Genomic DNA, 21,943 nt, shown 5'->3' on the forward strand with positions numbered 1-21,943 from the left:
TAAGCTAATCACAGAATTTAGAAAAGACTCTAATTACTGGCATATTCAAGTTTAAAGGTGCATGAAGAAAGCCCCTCAGTCTCGCCAGTAGGCCTGGCCAATGGTCAAATGCTGAAATCTAAAAGTCCCAGCCCCAAGCCCCTATAGCCCTCTTGAAATGAGCCTTGATGGCAAGCTTTGGACATGTGGATAGATTGTTTTTCAACTTCGTTTACTTCCTCAACTTTATTGCTTTGTCATATTTGTAAACTCTTTAAGGAAAAAAGAAGCCTTCAGGGTATGACAGTTGAGCTGGCACCTCTCCAAGTGTCACTTTCCTTAGTGTAAAAGGGAAATAATGTTACGACCACCTTACCTAGCAGAGGCTGGTGCTATTTGCTTCCCCTTTTGGTTCTGCTACTAGTATGAACCCTGCCTAACCCAGCTGTTCCTGGAAGAGGGTCCCTGCTCACTTCATCTCTTCTTAGTCAAAGTGCCTTCGCATCTCTTCAACTTCCCCTCCGTGAAACGGGTTTGAGGGTGTCACTTTACTATGCCACCTCCATCTGCCCTCAGCCTGTCACAGACCCAGGCATAAAATGCTAGTCAAGGGTAGCTTTTGGTCTGGGAGCTGGCAGTTTCCACACACGGAGCTCTGGCCCTACCAACCTGCAGTGCAGCTAAGATCCTGGGGCTTTCCCGACCATGGACTACAACTCCCAGCATGCATCGAGCCCCCCCCCCCGCCAAATCTCGCGTGAAATGACTCGGCCTCTGGAGACTTTATCGGGAAGGCTGTGGGCCGGCAGCCTGTGGTCCCTCCCTGTTTGCTGTCTGGGGCCTTCTGTGTCGCCACGGGCACAGCGCCACTCACACCATGGCTTGGGTCCCGAATGCGCCACAGCCTCTCGAGAGACGTGGGTCTTCGGAGCCTCTTTAGTGCCGGAGCTCGGGCCGCAGGCGGCTCCGCGGCGGCGGAAAAACAGGTAACCAGATGAGCCGGACCGGACCCTCCTTGGGGCTCGGTCCTCCACCGGTAAGGAGGGGCGTGCCCCCGTCCCCTCCACCGAGGCCCTGGCCCGGGCCCTCGTGGTGCTTCTCTCCTCTCCCCTTACTCAGGCTCAGATCTTTGCCGGACCGCTCCGTGCATCTCTCGCCCCGCCTTCTGGGGTCCCCCTGTGGGGTATCTCTGTGATAATGACCCCGCAGCCCCGGCACCGGGCTTCGCCTCTACTTTACCAGGCCGGCCTTGTCCTGGACCCCCCCCATTTCTCGCCCTTATCTCCTACTACTTGCCTTGCCCCGGGGAACTTTCGGCTTGTGCCAGGCCCTGCCCCTAATCGCCTTAATCTTTCTTATCCTCGCCGGGTGGAAGAGGCGGTTCAGTCAGCCCAGGCGTTTCACATCCTGGTGGCATTGTCCTGTATCTTATGAAGGAGAAGTCAGAGCTCTGCGGGGAGGGGGGAGGGGATGGGCACTGGGAAGTGGAAGGGGAGGTGTCGGGTCGGAATGCTGCCTGGACCCCGAGGATGGCCGACTTTGGTTTCAGCGATACTCTTTAATGAGGAACTAACGATTTTGCCTTCTGAGCTTCATCAGGATAGAGGGGGGAGTGCAGCAAGCTGAAAAGCGAGTAACTTGGCTTTCTCGGAGCTTTGTTTGAACTCCCCTGTAAAATGGAGATGAAACTACCTGCCTTACAGATGGGCCACTTGGCTGTAACCTTGGACAAATCACTTCTGCTTTTTAGTTTCCTTTTCTTTAAATTGGGGGTAAACAATGCCTGCTTTGCAAGGGTTGCTGCAAGGGTTAAAACGCAAGATAAGTGTTGTATAAAACCCTTATGAGTATCAGTCAGTACTAGCAGCAAGGAATGAATTTACCCACTGTGGTTCCCTAGTCCCTTGCTGTGGGTCAGGTTATTTGGACCCTGAGCCCTAACTTATTTAAAAACGAAACGAGTATAGTATCTCTCGCAAGGTTGTTACAGGAGATACATGAAAGTACAGGAAGGTGTTTGGCAGACTCTGAAGGGCTGTGCCAATGCTGGTTGTTTGTTGTTCTCAGAACCTCTGGAATGGATGGACTCTTCCCGAGCAGCTTTGCTAACTTGCAGCAGCTGAGCAGCGTTCCTCATTAATATCTGTCTGTCAGCATAATCGTCACATCATTTCACTCTGGTAAGGTGACCTTTTCACTGTGTATGGTGTCTGTCATATCACAGGTGTTAAGATCAGTGACAGGTACAGTGAGATCTTTGATTTTATCCTTTTTTTTTTCTCCCTCGCATGTTTGTCCCTCTTTTGTGTGTGTTTCAACCTTGTAACCAAGCCATAAAACTCTATGTGCTTGTCAGAAGAACAGAATTGGAGCTATTCTTTGGTGTTCACTGTAAGAAAATGCCCTTTGTTGTTTTTATTAGGTGGGAGGGACTCAGCTCTGAATTCTGTATAGAAAAAGCACCTGGATCCCAGTCTTTCAATGGCTTCGAGACAACCAGAAGTGCCTGGTAAACTTAATTCTTTTTGGTAAAGTTATGTTTTGCCCTTAACATTTTGAGCTAGACAGAAACTACTTTTTCTGAACCACATATTAATAGTAACTCTGTGCCACCAGGAGAGTATTTAGACTTAATAGATTGGCATCATTTAAATATTATCTTATTAACCACCCAGCCAGGGTGTGAACCCAAAAATCTAACTTGAAAGAGAACAGTTATTTCACTTAAGGGTATGACAGATTTGTCACTTTCCTATGTATCAAATAAAAATTTAGAATAAGCTGCGTAGTTCTTAAACCAAAGTGATTAAACTCACCCCCTTTTTTTGTGAGGAGGAGATAGGAGGGTGGGAGGAATGAAAGTTTGGGCAAAAAGGCACCAGCCTGATTTCAAGACACATTGAACTTAGTCATGAAAATGCTCACTGCAACATTTAGTGAGTCCTGGGTCTGTACAGGGTTATAATTTCTGGGTTAGTGAAGTCATTGATTCCTCCTTGGACTGTTTTAGTGGCAAGGGCTAGTGATTTTTAAAATCTGAATCACTCAATTTTTGATTCTCAGTAAAGTATTGATGATAGTGCCTGTCTCTCAGGTTTGCTGTGAAGATCAAACATAAAATACATGAAAATGTGAGTTAAAGATGAATATACATTTACTACCCAGAAAATTTTTTGGTCTCTATTTGTGGGAATTTATCTCCTAGTAAATATTAGCTGACTTTATTATTATTATTCTTAGGAAGGCTATTGGGATGGCTCTTGGGATGAGTCTTTAAGATGTTTCTGAAATTGCTCCCAAATTAAGTGGAGTCATAGGAGTCTCCCGATAAGGATCCATCTCTAGTCTCTAACTTCATCAACTTGTGTTTTAGTTTGTCTTTCATTGTAGTTGTGATGACTGTGAACTCCCTGTAAGCATCCTGGCCGCAGGGTTGCATGCATTAGGTTAATGCTTATAGTGTGGGGAGCATGGAGTGTTGCGTGGGGGTGTGAGAGCTGGCTGAGATCTGTGTTCCAGCCCCCACCTCACATTTGCTAGTGGGGTGTTGCTTAAGATCTATGCCTCAGTTTCCTGAGCTGGAAAAGGGGAAGAATATCTGCTTAATGAGGATTAGGAAAGATGAGGGATGTAAGTTCCTGGCAAGGAAGGGTACTTGGTAATTATGATTTGCTTGTGTGTTTGTTTTAATTGAGATAATTCACATACCATACAATTCAGCCATTTAAATGAACAGTATAGTGATTTTTAGTATATTCACAAGGTTGTGCAACCATCACCACTGTCTGATTCCAGAACATCTTCCTCACCCACAAAAGAAAACCTTGTCCCTTTAGTAGTCACTCCTGTGGCTCCTCCCTCCCCCCAGGTCCTGGCAACTACTAATCCTCTTTCTGTTTCTATGGATTTGTTAGTAATTGTTATTAATCATAAGAATAATGGTAACTGCTTGGCCCTCTTGTTGTTTACATGGAATGTCTTTGCTGGTTTTGGACTTATTGCCGAACAGGTTGATGTCTTGGAGAGTGTGATTGTGTAATTAGAGCAACAGGATAATGTCACACTGAAGGCAGGATCTGGACGTTAGTTCTGCTCTGAAAGGATCAGCAAACAAACAAAATGAACTTTGCTCCCTGATCTGGCAGAGCTGAGTGTGCCCTTGAGGTGGGGAGCCTGCGTCACTGGGGCATTCCGCCAGTCCGTTCTGGTGGACAGGAATGGCAGGATCAGCTGGCAGTGCTTTGTGAGAACCGTTGTCAGTAGTTTCTGTGATGAAAATTGGCTGTGCCATTTAAGTCATATAGAACATTCGAAACTGTTCTAGATGCTGCTGGACAGCATATTATTTGACATATTTCTTGTCATGGTGCTCTTGTTATCTTAGGTGAGGTAGTAAAGACAGAGGATTTGCCACCTCTGGGCCTTCTTTTCCTCATGTATAAACTGGGAACAAGATTTCATGGTGTTTTTTTTTTTTTTTTTGGCCATGAGGCTTGTGGGATTTTAGTCCCCCCAACCAGGGATTGAACCCTGGCCCTCAGCAGTGAAAGCGTGGAGTCCTAACCACTAGACTGCCAGGGAATTCCCAAGACTGCATATCCTCAGTTTTGCCTGAATTGAGAGTCTTGGGATTGCCACGGGCTTCTGTGGCCTAAAGAATACAAGCTTTGAGGGCTTCCCTGGTGGCGCAGTGGTTGAGAGTCCGCCTGCTGATGCAGGGGTCACGGGTTCGTGCCCCGGTCCGGGAAGATCCCACATGCCGCGGAGTGGCTGGGCCCGTGAGCCATGGCCGCTGAGCCTGCGCGTCCGGAGCCTGTGCTCCGCCACGGGAGAGGCCACAACAGTGAGAGGCCCGCGCAACCCCCCCCCAAAAAAAAAAAAAAAAAAGAATACAAGCTTTGAAATCAGATTGCTTTGGGTTTTGATTCCTTACTGCACTTTGAAGTTATGTGACCTTGCTCAGGTAAATTGAAATTGAATTTTGGTTTCCTAATCCATAAAAATGGATTAGGGGTGCTGTGTGGGTTAAGTGGAGAATCCAGTGTCAGGCAGAGAGGAAGGAATTTGTAGTTACCTTACCTTGACTGGATTAGCTCTTCCAGAATGAGCTTTTCTTCCTCTGTCCCAGAATAAGAGTGTTTCAGAGCTTTCCTGCCTACAGATTAATTTAAAGCTACTGGTATGTTCAGCTGATGAGCCCATCCTGACAGGTGTGTCTGTTCTTAGCTCTTGGGCCTAGTGGGCCTCTAGGCAAGATGTCCCTGCCCATCGGGATGTACCGCCGGGCATTCAGCTATGATGATGCCCTCGAGGACCCTACGCCCATGACTCCTCCTCCATCGGACATGGGCAGCATCCCCTGGAAGCCAGTGATTCCAGAGCGCAAGTATCAGCACCTCGCCAAGGTATCTGACCCCGCTGACTGCCGTTGGCAGGCCCAACCCCTTCGTTCTCCTTCCTCTGCTCCAGAAGCCGTCAGCGGCTCCTGACACCCATAGAATTGGGCAGCCACCAATCCCTATATATGTTATGTTTTCTGTAGAGTTGGTAGGCCTTTTTCCTTTTTAATTCAAAACTAGAATGGCTGTGTCTTCTACCTGAAATACAACCTCCCCATCCCCTCTCCTCCCCGTCCTCCCCACCCTCGTTTCCACAGTATTAAATCCAAGCTCCTTAGTCTTAGTCTGGCTCTGCATGGTCCAGGTCCTGTCAGCGCTCCCTCCCCTCCGAATCCACCCCCCACCCCCTGTGATCCAGCCATGCAAGTTACCTAAGATTTCTTGTACTTAATAGGGTATTTGATGCCTCTAAGTCTTTGCTTCTCGCTGCTCCGATTGCCTGGAATGTTCACAGTCCCCATCCTATCCTCGTACTTCATCTGCCTGACAGATGGCATCCTTTAAGTCTTAGCTCAACCATCTCTTCTGTGATTTTCCTCCATCCTCCCAGTAAGACTATCACCCCTTCTTTTGAGGTCTCCAGTGTACTGTGGACCCCTGTTACAATCCCTGTGTTACTTCATTGCCCTCCATTAGCTTCCTGGAGGCAGGGGCCCTGTCTGATTCATACTCCATCTACAGTATCTAGCAGAGGACTTGGCATAAAGTGATTGCAAAAAAGATGCTCATTGAGTGATTAAAAATTGGCTCTTTCCTGAACATATGCTGTGCTTTTCCTCATGCTGTCCCTCCTGCCTCAGATGCCCTTCCCCACTGCCATCCTATGTGAGAGCTGCCTCCTTTGTAAGGCCCTCCTGACATGCACACACATGCACACACATACCTCGTTACACACTGATCTGCTCTCACAGCCCTTTTGTGCAGTTGGGCTTCATGGGTTCTGACATGCTTGTTGCAGGCTTGTTTCTGAAGCCTGTGCTTCCCGACTGCAGGGACTGTGTCTCTCTCGCCTCTGACTTTCCAACCACCAAGAATGCCAGAAAGGTGGTCCTGTTGCCTGAATAAGCTAGGCCCACCCAGTTCAGATGAATCCTTTTAAGCTGCAGCTATCGTTTCACTGCACTTTGAGCTGTGTGACAGCTAGGTCCTGACAGCAAGTACCAGTAAGCAGCTGTCTAAGCAGACCTGGGTGTGAGCCACCTAACAGTCTGTGCACCAGCTGTGAGCTTGGGCTTCACCCCTGAGCCACAGTGTCTCTGTGTGAGAGATGAAAATACTTTGTCATGGAGGTGCCGTGGGGATTAAATAAAAGAGGACTGGAGGGACTTCCCTGGTGGCACAGTGGTTAAGAATCTGCCTGCCATTGCAGCAGACACGGGTTCAAGCCCTGGTCTGGGAAGATCCCACATGCCATGGAGCAACTAAGCCCGTGCGCCACAACTACGGAGCCTGCGCTCTAGAGCCCGAGAGCCACAACTACTGAGCCCACGCACCTAGAGCCCGTGCTCCGCAACAAGAGAAGCCACTGCAGTGGGAAGCCCGTGCACTGCAACGAAGAGTAGCCCCCGCTCGCCGCAGCTAGAGAAAACCCGTGTGCAGCAACGAAGACCCAACGCAGCCAAAAATAAATAAATAAAATAGATAAATTTATAAAAAAAAAAAAGAGGATTGAAAGGCCTGGCACATATTAGGTGTGGAGCTGATGTTGTGACTCCTGGCTTCGGGCTTAGCTTCCCTTGGCAGAGCTGTATGTGATCCTTCCTTTCTAAAGAGTGTAGTGTCCCTCCCTTCCCCGCCCCTACCCCCCCCCCCCACACATACCATTAAGCTCTCAGAACAGGGCACTCCTTGCTATGAAAGTGCCCCCTACAGCTCTGGGGGAAGTTCCCTATATCAGTTTTCTACTGAAATCTGACCCAGTCAGTTGTTGAGGTAGAAACATTTTGTGTAAAAAGTATTGGCAGTACTAGGGGGAAAGGGCCCCAGCAGCCGGCCTGTGATGCCAAAACAGCAGACTCAAGGGACCGGAGCAGAAAAGAAGCAAGGCTCCTGATAGCTCTTGGGAGGGCAGCCCACCACCCTCTTCATTTATGAAGGCTGCTGCTTGCTTCTCTAGGCAAAGAATGGGCTTCCAGTTTTCTGCTGTGTCCCAGCTGGAACAGCTGACAGTTTGGAACAACTGGCCTTTCTAAGGAGAGCTCAACTTGACTCATTACATGCATTCTTTTGTTTGTCCTAACCATCCATGCCCTAGGCATCCATGTCCCAATCGTCAGCCGTCTTCCAAGTGAGAAAGCAGAGGTTCAAGTTTTGCTCGAGTAAGGTCACAGCTGAAGAGTTTAAATCCTGTTTTGTAACAGGGATACAACATTTCAATACTTCCTTCTACTCCCCTCCTTTCTGACCATCTTTCTTCTCAATTCCTTTGGAGAAGTAGAGAACAAAGAGTAAAACCCAGTCCTCTGCTTCCAGTTAGTCCTGAGCACAGTGTCAGGCGTTTAGATTAAGGAAGGCAGCGTGCTCCAGCCCTCTCATGTTAAAGCTGAGGAGCTACGTAGACTTTCTGGTTTGTTTTAAAAGACCGTTATTGAACCCTTAGAGCAGTGGTCCTCGAAGTGTGGTCTCAGGGACCAACAGCATCAGCATCACTTGGTAATTTGTTAGAAACAAAATTCTTGAGCCCTACCTACTGAATCAGCTCTGAGTTGGGGCCCAGCAAGCAGTCTGTTTAACAAGCCCTCCAGGGGATTCTGGTGCTTGGCAAAATTTGAGAACCACTTAGCGAATGCAGTGATTAATTAAGCAAAAGCAAGCATGGTGCTTGGTACACGGTCAATGCTTAGTAATAGTTGTTTCTTCTGTATCCTTAGGGGCATATTGTGTTTTGGACAGACATAATCTGGAAAGATAACAGAGCTCAGAGCTTCAAATTCTGGCTCTCCCACTTTTATAAATTCAGGCTATTCGTATAATGTCATATCTTTTGTCACTATGGATAATACATATCTAATTGGGTGTGGACAACCAAGCCCCCCTTCACATATTTTCTCCTGTATCTGATTACTCCCAGAGGAGTAAGTTGAGGCGTGTGACTCCCTTGTCTGGCTCAGGTGCCTCCTTGCCCCTCTTGAACAGGTGGAGGAAGGAGAGGCCAGCGTCTCATCCTGTGCCCTGCCATCGGCCATTGATGGTGCGGACAAGGTCCCCGTGGTGAAGGCTAAAGCTACCCATGTCATCATGAGTTCTCTGATCACAAGTAAGCATTCTGCGCTCTCAGAACTGGGGGAGGGGAAGAGTTTAGGCTTCCTACAACTAGCTGGGGGAGTTCTGCAGACACACTTGCCTTAACCTGTCCTAACCCAGCCCGGCAGAGGTCAGTCTGGCTGCTGAGTCATCATCAGTGTTGAAGCTACATTTAGGTGGAAGACTTGCCCAACGTTAAGCATCTCAGTTGATTTAGGTGCACTCCTGCTGCTTCGTTGCTACAGCCTTATTTACCCATATCCATCAGCATGACCTTGGGCAAGTTACTTAACTACTGAGGCTGTTTCCTCCTCTGTGAGATGGGGAATCTGGCCGGCAGGTGGAGGGGAGGATTAGATGGCACCAGTGCTCAGTGGCCGGGAGCGGCTGCTGATACTGTTTCAAGCTCTGCTGGAGAAGGAGACACACTGAGACATCTCCCACCACCCCTGCGCTTATTTTTTTTAATTAAATGGCTCAAAGTTGTTCCTCCTCTTGGATCTTGAGACAAGATTGGTGCCTCAAGTGTCTTTGGTCTTAAGAATGTGTGATTTGTGGTCCTGATAAGACTGGAAACAAGAGAGCTTGAATTTTTAAAAAAAAATCTTACAAGTTAACTAAACTTGTTGGTTCCAGAGGGCCCTTCTAGTTGCTTCTAGTGGGAAGTTAACAATTATTAGATATACAGCTCTGCTTGTCAGCAGCAGCCTCTGCCAGGGGCAGGGCACGTAGAGGTTCTCTTTAGTTGGCTCAGTTTTGATGTCGGAAGCCCTTGTTTATCTGCTCTGGAGGGCATCAGTTAGTCTTGGGCAATTCCTGAAGAACTCACCCAGGAACCAAAAGTCCAAACTCTTACTTGGACTTTTTCTTATTCACACATAAATGCACTGTTTGAATCAGCAACTATTGCTTGTGTTTTGCAAGCTTGAGAAGGTGTCCTGGCAGTGTTAGGAAGCTTAGTCATTGTTCTTTTAGAACAGTGTAACTTCTTTATAGAAAATAGAGTTTACTAACAGTATAGAACATTATAGCGCCCCAGTATATATTACTGTCACTCAGATACTTATTTGGCTTAGTCATTTCCACATATATGCCTATTTTTATATAATTGCAAATCTAATAGACAAACCATTCTATCAATATTTTTTCAATTAATATTACGATTAACTTTTCATGTTGCTGTAGTCATAAAATTAAAAAAAAAGCTGCATTTAAAATTCTGGCATTTTAAATATCAGGTATCGTATTCATTAAATCCTTTCCTGCTTTTAAAATTTTCAAGTGACTACATGGCAAGACTGGAAAACACCTTTATACATTGTGTGTGTGTGTGTGTGTGTGTGTGTGTGTGTGTGTGTGTGTGTGTGTGTGTGTATGTTTCCTTTGCTTCTATTTCTGTTGGAAATAAACTAGTCCCTTAGAAGGGGAATGACTAAGTCATAAAGGACATCTGGCATCTGGACTTTTGGTCCTCAGCTGCCACATTCTTGTACATGGGGGTGTATTACATAGTGTGTGTACAGATTAAGCAAAAATTCCACTGTCAGTCATTCCCAGGTATAACTGACATTGATGACAAGATAATCGGGTCAGACTACCCTGATAGTGAGTTGAGTCTGCCTGCTGTGCCAGGCACTGTGGTGGACAGTTTCACACACAGGAAACATTGGATCAGTAGACCTTGGTTAGTTCAAGGCACATTCTCTCTGGTTTGGATCCAGTTGCTACTTTGGTGCCATCTGTCCTAAACGTGGCCCATTTCTCTTTGGTGAAGATCGTAAAGAGGGTGGTGAGTATCTCTGAGGAAACTTTATATTTGGAGAACTTGCACTGTTTCTGAATGTCAGCTGCCTTCTCCATGTTGCATTTCTGAATACAAAGAAAATGTCCTAGGGTATAAATGAGAGGAAGGTAAGGAGTGTTTCCCGGGAGGTTATCAGGCTGTCCCTTTAGGAGTAACCTGCTCTTTAGCTTGCTGTAAGGGAAGGCTTCTTTCTGCCTAGGCTTCATGTGAGGTTCAGAATTCCTGCCACGATGCCTGTCTGGCCATCCTTCTCGGATGGCCAGTGTGTATGCTCTTGCTCCCGGGGAGAACAGTGGATATCTGTGTTCATCTCCCCCAGTTTGTGATGGGAGAGGGGGATGGGCATGACTGTTATCTCCTCTGTTCCCAGAACAGACCCAGGAGAGCATTCAGCGTTTTGAGCAACAGGCTGGGCTGAGAGATGCTGGCTACACACCCCACAAGGGCCTCACCACCGAGGAGACCAAGTACCTTCGAGTGGCAGAAGCACTCCACGTAAGCTTGTTTCTTAGGAACTTTTAAAAAACAAAACCCTCGGGCTTCCCGGGTGGCGCAGTGGTTGAGAGTCCGCCTGCGGATACAGGGGACACGGGTTCGTGCCCCGGTCCGGGAAGATCCCACGTGCTGCGGAGCGGCTGGGCCCGTGAGCCATGGCCGCTGAGCCTGCACATCCGGAGCCTGTGCTCCACAACGGGAGAGGCCATAACAGTGAGAGGCCCACGTACCGCAAAAAAAAACAAAAACAAAAACAAAAAACCAAAACCCTCATCATTCACAGCTTGAGGTGTGGCTGTGGTTTTGAAGTTACCAGCTCAGCTAGTTGGGGGTGTGGAGAGTGGTGGAAAGAGGCTTGAGCGAGGAATTTAGAGCAGGTTTAGTCCCCCTTGTGGTCGCACTTTCTAGCTGAAAGCTCCCAGGCTCTTGGCCTCGTAGTTTCTGCTTATCCATCTATAAAACTTACTGTTTCCCTTACTTCTAGTTCGGAGGGTCAGATGAGATTCTGAGCTTACACAGGTGATATGTGTGAGCACGTTATGAACAACAAAGCCAACGTGGGTCACTATGTACCAGGGTGATTGACTCTGAGGGCGAGAAATGGGAGTCAGGCAACCTCAACAGAGGTGACACTGGCTAGAAAGGAATGTTATGCTCTATGTTTAGTTTTTTAAAAATTAAAATAAATATAGAATTGGGATGTTTTTGCTTTCATTTTAAAAATTCGAACAAATGGAGAATTTTCAGTAAGGTTAATAATGACCAAATAATTGTATGAATAAAATAAAATAGTTTCAAATGATTTTCTTTCAGGGAATATCACTTTATACTTAATAGTGCTTTTAAGATTTATCAAGCACTCATATTCACTTCATCTTCTTACTAATCCTCTGACATAGATACATCCATGTTTTATAAATGAAGAAACTGAGGTCCAGGGTTATGTATTTATTAACCAGTCATAGTACCTGCAATCAAGTCTCCTGATGCCCTATTTCCTGTTGGTTTTTCTCCATATTCCAGAGTTGCCTGAGAATCTGGCTCCCGAGGGACTCACAAGGAGGATCATGATATACAATACATGGAGGAGGAATAGTTGGGGGTTAGTGGCCTGTGGGCAGGGATACGAGATGTTGTGGATGGCTGCATTTTGTAATGAGCATCCCGGATGATGTTTGCACACTAAACTTAAAACCACTGCTGTGGCGGGTCAGGGTTGGTTTGGTGTCCAGCTTAAGCTCTCAGACAAGACAGATCCTTCTGGAGAGGGGCACTGTCAGCCTTTGACACTGAGAACTTTCCAGGGTAGGTGTCAGTCTGAATTCCATTTGCACAGTTCACCCCATATAATGGTGGAACTGAATCTGGCCCACCTTCTGCATCTTGGCCATAGGAGTAGAACATGAGGATGGCTGAAATGCCAGCTCATGTAACTTGATATGTTGAGTGTTGAGAAAATTCATCACGGTCATTTGTTTGAAGTATAGCCTGGGCTGAGCATTGGTGTACTAGACACGGAGCACGGAGACCGTATGGAAGCCTTGACCTAGGAGCAGTGAGAAGTAGGCTTGTCTCCCCTGCTAGACTGCTGGTCTGTCTGTTAGATGTCTGTTTACAACGCTGAGGGCAGCTGGAGTGACTGGTTATGGGAAGGAAGGGCTGCACAGAGGGAGCATTTAGCTGGAGGGGTTAGTGGCCAAGTCTTGGCGCTGAGAGGCTGGGGATGGCGGGGTGTGCGCGGTAGTGGCAAAGAGGGCAGTTGAGGAAGGCCCGCCACTGGGGTTCTGGCTCGTCCACTTATTGGTTGGTCAATGTGGACAGTCGAAAGCTCTGGTGTGGAATTAGTACAGAGCTGTTCAGGATATGCTATAGGATGAATACATTTTTTTAAAAGATGGAACTCTAGTATGGCAGAATCAAAGGAATATCTTCCTATAATCCAAAACTATTTCACCTCTTAATGTTTCCTTTTGCCTGAAGTTAGTGTGAACCAGGTTGTTTATATCCAAACTTAGCTGTTTTGTATTTGCTGTGATTTTTAAAAAGCCTCTCTTCTTACCCATCTGAGCAGAAACTAAAGCTCCAGAGCGGAGAGATAACAAGAGAGGAGAAGCAGCCGGCCTCCACCCAGTCCACCCCAAGCAGCAGCCCCCACTCGTCCCCTAAGCAGAAGCCCAGGTGAGCCCTTCCTGCGACCCCCACCCCCCAGCAGCCGTGGGCTAAAGCAAAGCCAGTGCCACGTCCAACACTGGGAGGTCAGCCTGTGGCTTCCGAGTCAGGAGGGGGAGCTGACAGTCCCTAGTCCTGGCGTGGGACACTTCTAGAGGTGTAGGAAGAGGATGTGTTACCATTTTATTCTTTCTCTTCCAGAGGCTGGTTCACTTCTGGTTCTTCCACAGCCTTACCTGGCCCCAATCTTAGCACCATGGATTCTGGAAGCGGGGAAAAAGACAGAAGCTCGGCAGATAAATGGAGCGTCTTTGGACCAAGATCCCTCCAGAAGTCTGATTCGGGTAAGGCTGCCCCTTCACGAAAGAGAGCAGTGGCGGGCATTTTACCATGTATGTTGGTAGCTGCTTACTAATTTTGAAATCGTTTGCTCTGTGGTTTACTTCTGTAGGAGGTTTTGCCATCCAGGCCTACAAAGGAGCCCAGAAGCCTTCTCCAATGGAACTGATTCGCACACAAGCCACCCGAATGGCTGAGGATCCAGCAGTGTTCAAGCCACCCAAAATGGACATCCCAGTGATAGAAGGGAAGAAACAGCTGCCGCGGGCCCACAATCTAAAACCGCGGGACTTGAATGTTCTCACACCCACTGGCTTCTAGAGCTCTTTCTGTTCCAGGGACTCTGGATAGAGGTGGCTTGAGCCCAGCTCCCCTTTACCTTGGCTCTGACATAGGAAAAGTTTTGTTTTCTCTTTTTAAAAAACTCTCAAACTGAGGCTAGAGCTGGAGACATAATTGGCTTTTGAGAAACATTAGTGCAAAGCTTGTCCTTGTGTGGAAGAAGCCATTTTGTACTGCTTTAATTTAAAGTTAGACTAAACCTCAGCAGTGATGTATGGGGACCTCATTACCTATTTTTGTATCATTTACCCTACACAAGAACTTTGATCATTACTTAATAGGTAAATAATATTTGTGTTGTTCCAAAACCAAGGCTTCTTGATTCCTTTACCACTGTCCATGTGCGCATGGACAAATCATGGCATAGAGGCGTTCACTGACTAGTTTAGATGACTTTGGCCCTCCTGGCTGTGCTGGCACTGTGTGCTCCAGCCTTGTCAGTTATGGGGACCCAGGATCTGTTTGAGATCTGGGTATAGTTAAGAGCCAGCCTTGGTAGGGATCCCCTCTGTTTTCTGCTGAAACCAGAACCTCCTTGCTTTTTGGTAGACCTCATGGATCACTTTGTCCTGCAGCCAGTTCTTACGTAGTACCTCTTGGGCCAGTGCTGTTGGAGGGATGCTTCTCTTTTGTGTGTCACAGAACAAACACTAGCCTTACATATCCTTTGTTGCACTTTAAAGTGAGATTAATTTAACTCCCATTTGGTTGAAAACTTCCAAAGGGAGAAAATCCAGTCTACTGGTTTGGTATAGATAAATGGATGTTAAACTTTCTTAAAGGAGGTGGCAACTGCAGTTCGAGTATAGTCTTGCGGTTCATACGAAACTAGTGTCACCCTATTTTGAGTTTCTTGTTCAGGCCAGGGCCTGAAAAATTCTTTTCTGGGAGGTGGAAGAATTAAAAAATTTTCTGTATGCAATCATTTTCCCCCCAAAAGAGCCTCATACCTTTCTAAACACATACCTCACTGAGGAAAGGGATGAGGGGATCCACCTTTTCATTTCTCCTCACTGTGTACATGTTCAATCATTGTCTTGAACACTGTTTCAAATTCCTGCTGTCTTTTGCTTTGGACAGTATGGTGTCTACACAAGGAGCTGAGCTGACCTTCCCACAGAGATGCCCTGGAGTCTAAAATGATCAGAACAGTTAATTTATTTGTGTTTTCTGTTATGCTTGTATCTCTTAACTTGTTTTGACAATAAAAATCCTTACTACTTTCTCAAATGTGGATGGAACTTTTTTTGGTTCTGTTAAGAGTAGTTATTCCATTCTGCCTGCTTGCAGTCATGAAACCGAAGCATGATAAACTTGGTATTTTGAAAAACCATTGCTTTTTTATTGTATGCTTTTAACATCAGATTTTTTGTAACACACTCAATCCTTTTGTTTTTACCCCTTTCATTGCATTAGATCTTGACAGACTGGCCACAAAGTCAAGTTCATAGGCAATATCACAGGTCCAATATAGGATGTTTGTTTTCCATTAGGGAGAAACAAATATGTCTTTCTCTTTCGAAACAGGTTGTCAGTACCTTGAATGACATAACATTGATGTCTAGAATTTGTTCAGCACACGGATTCTTTTTTCACATCTTGAAATGTTAAACATACAGTGCATATAGTATTACCTGTTTCAAAAAAAGTATAGATAAATAATTTATTAAAAAATATATACACCTTATATATTTAAGCCATATCTGAGAACAGGCTAGGATAGGATTATAAAAAAAAGATATTTACTAAACAGAAAGTTATTATAGCCTACAGATAAATAAGATAGGTTTGGTCCTATAAGATTTTAAACTACTTTTTATACTTTTAGAACTTCCAAGTAATTTGAGATGGAGTTCAGGAGGTATTCTTGGCGTTCAGTGCTTAGAAGGACCTCAGGGTCTGCTCCAGGCCTGTGGAGAGGCGTCTGCGTCAGGGTTCAGGTCTGCGGCATAGAAAAGCAGGAGCTTCAACAGGTGCACCTTGTCTTGGAGCTGCGGAACGAGCGGCTCCCCCAGCATCTGGACCAGGCGGCTGCGGAAGGCCTCGATCTGTTTCTCCACGTCCACCACTGTGATGTCATCTCCTTGCTGGGGCTTGGGCTTAATCCTTTTGATTATTAAGTCTTTTCGATCGATCACTGAACTCCGTAAGTGCTCTGCAAGAGGGAAAAGTTTAGCGGAACTGTTCTGAACTGCTTTTTATTCCTTTATGACTTGGGAAGATGAAGTCCAATTTTGGTAGGTAGGGTCTAGGCAAAGACTTGATGAGTTACTAGGATACAAGTCAAAGGGCATGTGAGTACTTGTGGTACCTCCATTTCCAGTCCTTTGTTCTTGGTCCTCTTTGGACCTCAAGTTTTACATATTAAAAAATGTATTTCAAAGTCATTTTAATTTTTTTCAGAGTAGTACATGCTTTGTTTAAGAAAATCAAATTCTACTCAAAGGCTTTTGTCCCCTGTGACCATTCTCCTCCAGCAGCAGAGTGAAATAGAGCACATTTCCCTGCTTAAAACCCTCCAGATACTTGCCTTTGCTTTCAGAGGCCAAACTCCACATTGTTCTGTGGCCCAGCCTGCCTGCCAGTCTCCTCTAGTCCTGCTCTCCTTCTTACTACCCGGATCTTACCTCCAGTTCTTGAAACAAACTCTTCCTGCATCATGGCATTTGCACTTGTTCTATCTGGACTGCTTTTCCCCTAGACCTTTGCATGCTTACCTCCTTCTCATCCTTTGGGACTCAGCTAAGAGGCCCTCCCTGACTAGAGTGAGCTGCTTCCCTCATTTCCCCAGTGTTCCTCTTCATCACAGCACCTGATTTATTTATTGGGTTGCACTCACCAAAACTATAATTGTTTTTGTTGGCTTGTTCACTGTCAGGCACTGTCACTGCAGCTAGAATGTCAGTCCATGAGGGCTGGGCTCAAGTCTCTGCCTCTGACGTCATGCACTGGGAAAGGGATGTACATCCTCATCTCTTCCATGTTCTTGCTGGTCACCAGAGAATAACTAGGCAACCCCAATTGTGGGGCATTCTACAAAATAAGTGCCCTGGACTCTTCAAAAATGTACATATTACGAGAGACAAGTAAAGGCTGGGAGCTGTGTTAGATGACAGGAGACTGAAGAGCATAACAACCAAGTACAATGTGTGCTGTTTGACTGAATCCTGGCCAAAAGCAAAACTGAACACCTATAAAGGATATTATCGGCACATATTAGATAATATTAAATCAAGGATAAAATAAGTGGGATGATGAATAGTTGTTATGTAGGGGAATATTCGTATTCTTAAGCTGAAGTATTTAAGCATGAAGGATTATGACAGTGCAACTTACTCTTAACTGGTTCAGCAAGAAAAAGAAAAAAGCATATAGATGGATTAACAGATAAACCAAATGTGGCAAAATGTTAACAGCTTATGAATCAAGGTAAAGTTTATATGGGTGTGCATCGTACTATGCTTTAAACTTTTCTGTAAGTCCAAAAATAAAATACTGGGGGAAAGTACAAAGGTCTAAAGGTATCTCATCCCAAATCCATAACTCAGTCCCAACAAGGTTCTGGAAGTGTGTGGAATTGAGGGAAAGGAGCTCAAGGTTACATATAAGGCAAATGAAGTGAGAAGAGCCCTGCAGCCCTTCTGACTCCCAGGTGCGCCAGAGGCCACAACAGTATCATTTTCTCTATCTCATTTATAAAATGGGGGTAGTGGCGCCTTCATTAACAGGGTTATTAGAAGGACTGAACTACAGTGTCCAGAAATTTGGGAAACAGGATAAACTGAAAAGAAAGTACAATAAATACACTGTAGAGTATCCAAAAAGTCTGGAAACATAGGAGGTGAAGCTGCCTTGAGATGTCATTACAGGGCCCTTTCAACATTCAATCAACAAACATTTACAGTGAGCACCTACTCTGTCTGTGGAACTGGGCTAGAATTCGGGGATGCAGTGGGATCAGAGCCTTGGGCCCAGCCTTCATGGACTGACATTCTAGCTGCAGTGACAGTGCCTGACAGTGAACAAGCCAACAAAAACAATTATAGTTTTGGTGAGTGCAACCCAATAAATAAATCAGGTGCTGTGATGAAGAGGAACACTGGGGAAACGAGGGAAGCAGCTCACTCTAGTCAGGGAGGGCCTCTTAGCTGAGTCCCAAAGGATGAGAAGGAGGTAAGCATGCAAAGGTCTAGGGGAAAAGCAGTCCAGATAGAGAGAACAAGTGCAAATGCCATGATGCAGGAAGAGCTTGTTTCAAGAACTGGAGGTAAGATCCGGGTAGTAAGAAGGAGAGCAGGACTAGAGGAGACTGGCAGGCAGGCTGGGCCACAGAACAATGTGGAGTTTGGCCTCTGAAAGCAAAGGCAAGTATCTGGAGGGTTTTAAGCAGGGAAATGTGCTCTATTTCACTCTGCTACTGGAGGAGAATGGTCACAGGGGACAAAAGCCTTTGAGTAGAATTTGATTTTCTTAAACAAAGCATGTACTACTCTGAAAAAAATTAAAATGACTTTGAAAAGATAGAATTGGCTGAATAGAGTGGGATATAGGGAACATGTGGGTTAGGAGCAAGAAGAATTTGGAATTTATTAATACAGGAAATTCAAAGAAGCAAAGGTTGGCAGTGCCCACCTAACCACCATCCAAGGGGAGGAAGTCTTGGCCAGTGGACTTGAACCATTCTGGTCCAGTTGGCAAGGCCTTGGATTTTATGCTTCAGTAGAGGAGAGTTCTTACATCGGAGGTTCTTGTGATTATTGTGTGAGGTGATTTATGTAAAGGGTTTATTTGGCACAAGGCCTGGCTCAAGATATTCTGGCTGGTAGTATTATTAGTTCCTGAATCAACACTAGGATCAGCTACTATTATTTTATCATAATCATCGTCACTACAGGAATCTCCAATCTAACAGTCACACTGAGCTCTTTATCTTCTCTGCAGATCTTCCATTTATCTCCACGTCAGTACTGGGCGACATCCTTCAGCCTTGGTCACCCATGACCTGTCACACTGATCTTCAAAGTGCTTCTGATCCGTCACTGCCTCCCCCACTGCACCACCCACACCCTTGTCACCATTATCCCTCCCCTGACCTTTCTGGTCCTCAGCCAAACTATTTATCACACATCAGGCAGAGTGACCTTACTTAAAACCACTTTGATGGGTTCCCTTCACTCTGGAATCAAGGTGAAATTCCTTAACACGAACTCCCTAACAGGAGGGCCCTTCACACCTGCTCCTGTCTGGTACCGTGGTCTCATTTCGTGCTATTACCCCCTTGCTCACTGTATCCTAGTCCCACCAGTTTGCTCTATGTTGCTTGGACTCATTAAGCAACTTCTTGTCTCAAGGCCCTTGGACATGCTGTTTCTTCTTTCTGGGAAACTTTTCCCTCCCTATTCGCTTGGCTAACACTGGTACTTCATATCTCAGCCCAAGTATCACTTCTTCAGGGAGGCCTTCCTGGGTTCCTCCATAAACAGTGTAAGTCCTGTTTTGTGCACTTGTACTTTCCTTCACAGCATTTATTTTCATCGCAATTATATGTTACTTGTGTGGTGGTTTGTTTAGGGTCAATCTCTTTACTAGACAGTTAAGCTCTAGGAGGGCAGGGGCCATGTTGGTCTCATTCATTGAAGTTTTCCCAGTGAGCCAGGTACAGAGGAGGCATTCAGTAAATACTGTTGCCTGGATGAATGTATGAACTTAACTGATCTTGTCTGAGTCTGCTTTTCTCCCCTCTGTGGACAGGGCTCCTTGCAGGAAGGCTGTATGTGAGACTCTCCTTGGAGTGAACAGGTGTCTGACTTCCGCATCGCCCTAAATGGTCCAGCAGAGCGGAATTCAGGAAAAGCATGCATTTCATTCGTTTAAATACTATATGTTTAAATTCCTAGAATTCATAGTTTCAAAATATGAGGTTCTAATTATTCATAAGCATCAGGAAAACTCATGGCATTATGGCAATTCATAATTTTGCCGAGGCTGACTTGAGTTGCATAGTTGTGAAACTGGGGTGTGGGGGATTGATTCTCTCAGCCAGAGAATGTGAGCTCAGCCAACAGCCCAGCATCCACCTCTCAGTGGGGCTACTCTGCCCTCTACAGAAACATTTACAAGATGTGGGGCTTCAAGATATACTTCTCCCCAGGATCAAGGGTAGATACAAAAGTATTTTAACCATGTATAGAGAGTTTAGAAAGTGGGGGGTCGGAAATTCCTTAGAATCTCACCTTCTAATCTCACCCAGTGATTTCATAGAAAATTAGTTCCTTCCAGTGTGCTTTCACCATATACAGACTTTGGCAACAGACCTGGCTCTGCATTTACTTTCCTCTCAGCCTTTGTTTTCCCATCTGTGAAAGGCGGGTGGTACTCACCTTCACAGGGGTACTGGGTTAGATAAGCCAGTGCATGTGCATTTACCTATGCTGCCTTCCTCTCTTCCTCCATGCTAAGAGGTTCCCATAAACACAGGGAGAGCTTAGGCTCCCCAACCTCTTCCCTTCTTCCCCTGCCCTTGGAGCTGGACAACTCCGGCCGACCTCAAAACGCACTCAACAATGTCCTCAGCCCACTTGAAGAGGACAGAGATGACTAAGGAGCCCTCACAGTAAAATGCCTACTGACAAGGACACTGACCATTTCAGGGAACCATTCAGCTGTGTTCTTTGTAGTTCTTTGTAGGACTCTGTTTTCAAACTACTGGTTCTAAATATTTTTTTCTCCTTCTTAACTCCTGGTCTCCAAAGAAGCTGGAAACGACGTTAAGGATAAAATAGCATTGGAACACACCCCGTTTATTCTTGGTCAATATACACTGGTCTGAGGCCTTCCTCTCCTTTATTCAAGGCAGAAGAATATTCTGTAATAAAAGTAGATCCCATGTCCATCTTAAATTACTATTGCCCATGACCCAGGTGTATTCCCTGGGACGCAAAACAGAAATGAACAAGAAGTGTTAAAGGTGAACTTTAAGCAAAACCGAGCTGCTTTAATATTAAACTTTCAGCTAGATCTCCAAAAGAAACAATTACATGAACCTCCATGAGGCATGGAATTTGCCTTTGGGGCTTTGTTCTGAGAAGGACACATACCTTTCTTTGAGCGTGTTAAAAAATGCACAAACCACACAACTACATGTCGTGGCCTTGACAATGCTCTCTCTTATGTTTTAGTTACAGGCGCCTGAAACAGAGAAGACCCTCCTGGCCAGATGACAGGCAGCTAACACTTGACTGAGCGCTTTCTACTTTTATCTCACGCCCATTAGCAATCAGTCTTGGCAAGTTATGTATTACCATCCCCGTTCTATAGAAGGAAGAAACTGAGGTCTAGAGACATAAAGTTAGCTGCCCAATGCAGAGTAGGTGATGGAGTTGGGATTTAAACCCAGACCTTCTGTCTTAAATCCAGTGCTTTTTAAAATGTTTCTGTAACAGCTTCCTCAATTCCAGGCCCAAGAGGGTGTAAGGACCATCTTATCTTCCCAAGTGCCATTACTGAGCTAAAATCAACCTCAATATGATCATGGCAGGTAAATTGTGTATATATGTATGTATGTGTGTGTGTGTGTGTGTGTGTGTGTGTGTGTGTATGCATTTTCCCCCCTTACTGATGGAGAATAAGTTGGACATTGTACCCCTCAATACTTGAGAATGGATTTCCTAAGACCAAGGGTATTTACTTTCATAAGCCAGGATAATTATTAAAAAAAAATGAAACTTAATATTAACACAATACTATTATATAATCTACTTAAAATTTACCAATTGTCCCAATAATGCACATTATAACTTCTTTTTTCCTGGTTCAGGATCCCATCCAGGATCATGTTTTATGTTTAATATTCATGTGCTTTAGTTTGTTTTTAATCTGGAACAGTTCTTCAGTCTTTCTTTGTTTTTAAGACATTGTGACTTTTGAAAGTACAGGCCAGCTACTTTGTAAAAGCCCTTCAATCTGGGTTTGTCTGATGCTTCCTTCTGATTAGATTCAGGTCATGAATTTTTGGCAAGAACACTACATAAGTGATGAGGTGTCCTTCTCAGGGTATCACATCAAGAGGCATGTCAGTTTTCTCCCCTGAAAACTTACTATCTTTCCTTATGTAATTAATAATTACATTAGTTTCCCCAGGGACCACATTAATCCTTGGCTAATCAAATCATTC

The 21,943-nt window shown here is 45.4% G+C and overlaps 2 protein-coding genes across 3 annotated transcripts in view; one reads left to right on the forward strand and one right to left on the reverse strand.

Moving 5' to 3' along the window:
* The first annotated feature begins 760 nt into the window (after positions 1-760).
* KIAA1191 (KIAA1191 ortholog) lies at positions 761-15,000 on the forward strand. 2 transcript variants are annotated; one of them, XM_060008353.1, is made up of 9 exons: positions 761-965; positions 2,047-2,159; positions 2,402-2,488; positions 5,206-5,384; positions 8,514-8,634; positions 10,796-10,920; positions 12,992-13,098; positions 13,291-13,433; positions 13,541-15,000. In XM_060008353.1, exons 3-9 carry the CDS (start codon positions 2,461-2,463, stop codon positions 13,747-13,749), a joined length of 912 nt encoding a protein of 303 aa, XP_059864336.1. In that variant the 5' UTR covers positions 761-965; positions 2,047-2,159; positions 2,402-2,460; the 3' UTR covers positions 13,750-15,000. The 2 variants fall into 2 exon arrangements, with proteins under 2 accessions (XP_059864336.1, XP_059864337.1); XM_060008354.1 differs by lacking the exon at positions 2,402-2,488.
* Positions 15,001-15,081: 81 nt separating this feature from the next.
* SIMC1 (SUMO interacting motifs containing 1) overlaps positions 15,082-21,943 on the reverse strand; it is an 89,935-nt gene continuing 83,073 nt past the window's right edge. Inside the window, exon 10 of the mRNA XM_060008352.1 lies at positions 15,082-15,925. Within this exon, the coding sequence (XP_059864335.1) occupies positions 15,663-15,925 (263 nt within the window). The 3' untranslated portion in view covers positions 15,082-15,662. The remainder of the gene's footprint in view (positions 15,926-21,943) is intronic.

Source organism: Delphinus delphis, chromosome 3 (genome assembly GCF_949987515.2).
Source record: "Delphinus delphis chromosome 3, mDelDel1.2, whole genome shotgun sequence".
NCBI lineage: Eukaryota > Metazoa > Chordata > Mammalia > Artiodactyla > Delphinidae > Delphinus > Delphinus delphis.

Excerpts from the sequence above, each read along its gene's own strand:
- KIAA1191 (XM_060008353.1), top strand. The coding sequence starts at position 2,461 with ATGGCTTCGAGACAACCAGAAGTGCCTG. Across the intron at positions 5,385-8,513 it reads AGTATCAGCACCTCGCCAAG|GTGGAGGAAGGAGAGGCCAG; the intron begins GTATCTGACCCC and ends CCTCTTGAACAG. Across the intron at positions 10,921-12,991 it reads GAGTGGCAGAAGCACTCCAC|AAACTAAAGCTCCAGAGCGG; the intron begins GTAAGCTTGTTT and ends CCATCTGAGCAG.